This window comes from Telmatherina bonti (genome assembly GCF_933228915.1).
Source record: "Telmatherina bonti genome assembly, chromosome: 15".
Lineage (NCBI taxonomy): Eukaryota > Metazoa > Chordata > Actinopteri > Atheriniformes > Telmatherinidae > Telmatherina > Telmatherina bonti.
Genome location: NC_136613.1, coordinates 35,665,877 through 35,671,896, shown reverse-complemented (window position 1 = coordinate 35,671,896; position 6,020 = coordinate 35,665,877). Strand labels below are relative to the sequence as shown.

Genomic DNA, 6,020 nt, shown 5'->3' with positions numbered 1-6,020 from the left:
AACGTATTTTGCTTTAATCATTTTAATATAATTTATTAATGTGATTTTTGTTATTTATTGCTGCCTTTTATGCTTTGTTTGCACCATCTGTAATGCTTTTAATGTTTTATGAAAAGCACTTTGCATTGTCTGGTCCACGTACAAATAACTTACCTTGCCTACATGTTGCTACAGCGGCTACTCTTTTTTTTTTGTTTGTTTGTTTATAAAAACACAAAGTGGGACCATAGTTGGAGCAACATTCTGCATTGTTGGTGGTATAAAGCAGTGATCTCCAACCCCCGGGCCATGACCCGGTACCGGGCCGCAAAGAAAGAAAAAACAATTTCCATTATTTTATTTTATTTTTACACAAATGATGTTTTATTTTGAAAAGTGACCGGTTTTTCTCTGTTGCATCCGTCTCACTCTATGCAAGTCAAGGCCGCGACACCACACTTCACGTAATACATCCCGCTAAATTTAATCCCAAGCTCGCAAAATGAGCAAAAAACAAAGTTCTTTAGATAGTTTCTTTGCAAAGGGAAAACGGTCCAATGAAGGGAAAGAAGAGGAACCTGCACCTGCTAAAAAAGGGAAAGCTGCCTTTAACAGGCAGTATCAAGAAACATATTTAAAATATGGATTTATCGCCACGGGCGACTCCCACGCACCAAACCCGCTGTGCGTAATATGTGGTGACCGGATCTCTAATGAGGCGATGAAGCCTTCACAATTGGTTCGCCACTTGGAGAGAAAGCACCCCATGGTAAAAGACAAGCCTTTAGAGTATTTTCAAAGGAAAAAACGTGAAAATGAAGGGCAGAAGCAGTTACTGATGGCCACCACGTCAACAAATTCGAGTGCACTGAGAGCATCATATTTGGTGGCTAACCTTATTGCTAAGGCCAAGAAGCCATTCACTATTGGTGAAGACCTTATTCTACCCGCTGCCAAAGACATTTGCCATGAAATTCTAGGAGAGTCTGCTGTTAAAAAGATTGCAAAGGTGCCTCTTTCGGCGAGCACCGTCACCCGGCGCATTGAAGAAATAGCAGAGGACATTGAGACACAGTTGTTGGAGAGAATTAATAATTCACCTTGGTATGCTCTCCAGGTTGACGAGTCAACAGATATTGACAACAATGCACTACTTCTTGTTTATGTGCGATATCTTTATCAGGAGGATACGCACGAAGATATGTTGTGTGCACTATCGTTGCCGACTAAAACTACAGGTGCAGAACTATTCAAGTCGCTGAATGAATATATGTCAGGAAAACTAAAATGGTCCTTTTGTGTCGGCATATGCACGGATGGAGCTGCTGCCATGACTGGACGGCTGTCTGGTTTAACTGCTCGGATCAAGGAGGTTGCACCTGAATGCGAGTCTACGCATTGTGTCATTCACAGGGAAATGCTGGCTAGCCGAAAAATGCCACTGGAGTTGAGCGGCGTACTGAACGATGTGGTTAAAGTCATCAACCACATTAAAGCACACGCCCTTAATTCGCGCCTGTTTGAACAGCTTTGTGAAGAGATGGATGCGGACCACAAACGCCTCCTTTTATACACGGAGATAAGATGGTTATCACGAGGGAGATCGCTGGCCAGAGTATTTGAATTACGAGAGCCGCTGCAGAGATTTCTCTCTGAAAAAGAATCACCGCTGGCGCCACACTTCACTGATGAGGAATGGATCGCAAAACTGGCTTACTTGTGCGACATATTCAACCTGCTCAATGAACTGAACTTGTCCCTTCAAGGAAAGATGACAACTATCTTCAAGTTAGCAGATAAAGTAGCCGCATTCAAAGCTAAACTGAATTTGTGGGGACGACGTGTGAGCAGAGGCGCATTTGGCATGTTTCATACACTGGCAGGGATTTTGGATGAGAATCAGCTTGCGCCTTCGTTCTCCCAGCTGGTGCAAGAACACCTGTCCTTGCTGTCAGAAGAGTTTGAGCGCTACTTCCCAACCACAGAAGATCCAAGAACTGCCAAGGAATGGATCCGCAACCCATTTGTCAACAAACCGGGACAGTCCAGCATGTCGATGTGTGAAGAAGATCAACTGCTGGAGATCGCAAATGACGGGGGCCTTAAGCATCTGTTTGAGACATCGACTCTGCTGTTGTTCTGGATGAAAGTCATGGCAGAATACCCCGAGATCGCCACAACAGCACTGAAAACCCTGTTGCCATTTCCGACATCGTATCTGTGTGAAGCTGGGTTTTCTGCAGTGACGGCAACCAAAACCAAATTACGGAGCAGACTGGATCTAAGTAGCACACTTCGGGTGTCATTGTCTCCCATAACCCCAAGATGGGACTGTCTCGCTGCAGCAAAACAAGCTCAGGGCTCCCACTGATTCAGTGCCGCTGTGATACGCGAGCGAAATAATGAAGTTTGTTTTTGTGTTGTGTCTTATTTTGAAGGTATGTTGAAACATTATCACAGCGACCAGAGTGTGTTGCATTGTGTCGGGTAGAGACGATGTTGCTCATGTGATGTTTTGTTGTTGGTGTGACGTTACGAGGACACCGCTAATAAAGTTGCACATGATACCACAGTGGACTTACGTTCATTATTATTATTACTACAGAGGAAAATACAACAGTTTTTAATGCCGTCATTTTATATAGTTTTTATAAGCTTCACCTTTAGATCGGGCCGTGAAAATATTGTCAGACATTAAACCGGTCCACTGGTATAAAGTACCAGGACACTGGATTGACAACATCCACATGAATATTATATATAATATGCCAGCAAGTAGCTTAGCGCCACAGTGGCGTACATGTTAGCATCAATCAAATTTTGTTTGTTTAGCCAATAAAAATAACCAAAAGTTGTTTAAAGTGCTTCACAGCACAGTCATAAAAAGTACATAAAAAATGAAAGAACTCCAACAATACATAAAACCACAACTGTAAAGTGCTGCAGGGTGTAAAAGCTGCACGTGTTTCCATGTGGCCTTTGGCCACAGATGATGATTGTCTTTCAGGCGCTCTCAGGGCTCCTCTGTAGCAGCAGGCACGTTCCAGAGCAGATTAATATGCCGATTCCTCACCTGTACATCCACTCCTTACCAACCGGATCTCACGCTACCTGCCTGCACGCTGCTGGTTCCTCTTCTCACCCCTACCCCTGTCAGCGCCGGACTTCCTGCACATTCCTGCCTGGTTTGGTTGTTGTTCCTCCAGCTTGGACAGTTTCCTGCCGCCTTTTAACTCAGACCTTCTTATTGTTTCAGTAAACCAGTGAACCAGTATGGGTCTGTGTTTGTAACTGGAGACCAGTCATGACACGACTGAACCACAACTGTTGCTGATGTCAGGAAGTGTCCTGCAGGTTTTACATGTTTACCTGCTGCAGTACATCTGAGTCAGACTATTGTTGGGTCTTTAAAATGCTTGTGCAGAGCCTGACAACAAGCTGTCATGTGGATCAGATGTGTTGCAGCAGGGAAACATCTGAAACTTGCAGGTGTTTTAAACAGGCTGTAGTTTAGAAAATTTAATTTCTTTATTAAATTAAATATCTTAAACTTCAATAATCATTAAAGAATAATAAAAAAAGATGATTTTTATGCATTTAGACTGAACAGTTTTGATCGATGTGAGGCACAACGTGGTCTCTGATCAGCACGTATCTGAACTGATTATTGATCATCTTGTTTTACGATAGAAACTTATCAATTGTTTTGGTTGACTTATAACTCAAACAGCTTCTGTGAAATCCAATCATTGTTGGAAATAAAGTCATTTCTTTCCATTAAGTATTTTTTATTTCCTTTTTCAGCCGTTGCTAAGCAACATGATGTTTTTGTCTTCAGGGCGCTGCGTGGAGACGGCAGAACCAGAACATGGTCAGAAATGATCGGCCATTCAGGTTGCACTTTGGTCAGACTCGTTAAGAAGGCGGTGACGCATATAATCGTTGCCATGGTTACTGTGTTTTGGATGGAGACGCTCGGCAACATGTGTCAGGAGCAGAAAGACTGAGAGAGCTCCGAAATGGTTTTAGTCTGAGGACTGAAAAGGAAAGAAACATCCTGCAGCAGTCAGGCTGCCTGAAGACGCTGCTGTCTGCAGCGGTCAGCGAGAAAAGCCTCTGCAGGCCGGAGCTGCTGCTGTGGAGACCAGACGGATGGTCAGCTATCAGCTGTTTGCCCTGCTGATAGCTGGAGTGAAGCAGAAAGAGGAAATCATGCCATGAAATCTGACCTCAGCTGGTTTCTGTGGGACATGCAGGGATATCATCCAGCCTGTTCATCCTCCCAGCAGGTCTGGATGCTCAGACAATCCCCCTGACTGGAAGTTCCAGCTGTCAGAGGTGATTTTCTGCTTTCCAGATGTGGAGATGTGAGATCGCTGGAAGGTTTTAGCACTTTTACATTTAACAGATGGAAAGAAACAGAAATCTGCATGTCTGTCAGTTAAATGATAAATTTACAACCTTGTAAATTCTTTTTATTTTATTGAAATAAACCTGACATTAATGCATGATGCGACTGACGTTTGAATCACATATTTTAGTAAATGAGCTTCTGAACTTTTAGTCATTTATTCCATGAAAATCCAGCACCGCTGCAGTAAGGCATGGTGTTGGCAGCATCATGCTGTGGGATGTGTCCCAGCAGCAGGGACTGGGAAACTAGGCACTGTTCTGGAGGAAAACCTGATATTTTGGATTGAGGTGTTACTGTTTCTCCCCCCAAACTGCTGCAATCTGGAGGAATCATTGATCCTGACCTTCGATGATTCGGTCAGATATGGGGATCAGCCTTCGATCCAGATGTGTTTCAGCTGCAGAGCTACAAAAGTTCTGCATCTTCCGTCTGCTCCCACCTGGACTTCTGTAGCTCCCTGTACACAGGTACACATCAGGACTGGTTCTCATGTGGGTTCTCTGCAGAACTGTTCTGATTCCACTGGAAACACTGGATTTAATTCCAACTTGAGACAAAACACAGTGAGACGATGGAAACCATTTGATCTGATGTGCAGCCTTAACAGTGTGAGGAAATCCAAACATCCTGTGGTCATTAACAGAAATACAGCTCCGGTGGTTTTAACTTTGGATTCATCATCTGGATGTCGGAGGATGATTGCGGTGATTCACCAGGCTCATATGAGGAAAGGTGTGTGATGGTGGGAAGAGGAAGGGGATGGGGAGACTGAGTCATATCAGCCTTTATCTTTTTGCCTCTGTCTGACCTGGCCTTTGTTCAGGCTGCAGTAAACTTCTGCTCCTGGTTGTTAATGAGTGTGTGAAAGGTTTGTGTCGTAACATGGCTGTTATCTGAAGAGATCTGCCTCCAGATAACCATCTGCTCCACTGTAAAACAAGGAAACCAGCATAAAACATTTTGGGAAATCATCACTGGGCGGGTCATGTCAGAGGAGCACGGTGGAGAGAAAAGGAAAGGAGCTTTCCAGCGTATGACCTTGACCTTGTGCAGAGAAACGTCCATAAAAAGCTTTATGGCTGCGAGCTTAATGATCTGCTGTATGTTTAAAAATAAAATGTGCACCTACGTGAGGATTCTGAACAATGCTGTAAAATGAGTTTGTTAGACGCACCTCCTGTTTTTCAGCTGCTGCTTTGATCTATTCATACACCTGAACACACACCTGAGTATACCTCACACCTGCTTCATGTCGTTGCAACAGTCAGAACATCCCCGAAGCTGCAGCTTTGATTCCGTTTAAACGAGTTTAATCCGACCTTCAACACGCAACATGAAAACATGCACGTTGCAACATTAATGCAAACCAGAATCCTATCAAGCCTTCTTCTCCTCCCCGTAGCAGATAAACAATGAGCAAGATGTCAAAGCCATCTGATGCAGCAACACATCTGCAAACAGCTGGAGCAGTGGCAACAAAAGGCTGGGAAACATCTGGAGGAGCTTTACCAGTTTAACTGGGAGCAGGTTGGTAACATCACATGACCATTGTTTCCCAAAACGTGGTTTGTGTGTCCCTGCAGGAGTCCGTGGAGACACTGCAGGAGGAGTGGCAGAAAGAAGAGAG

General features: G+C 44.1%; 1 protein-coding gene across 1 annotated transcript; it reads left to right on the top strand.

The window, feature by feature from the left end:
* Positions 1-481: 481 nt before the first annotated feature.
* Positions 482-2,350, top strand: LOC306766924 (SCAN domain-containing protein 3-like; the record flags this gene model as incomplete). The annotated part of the gene is made up of 1 exon (XM_079254782.1): positions 482-2,350. One exon carries the CDS (start codon positions 482-484, stop codon positions 2,348-2,350), a length of 1,869 nt encoding a protein of 622 aa, XP_079110908.1.
* Positions 2,351-6,020: the final 3,670 nt, after the last annotated feature.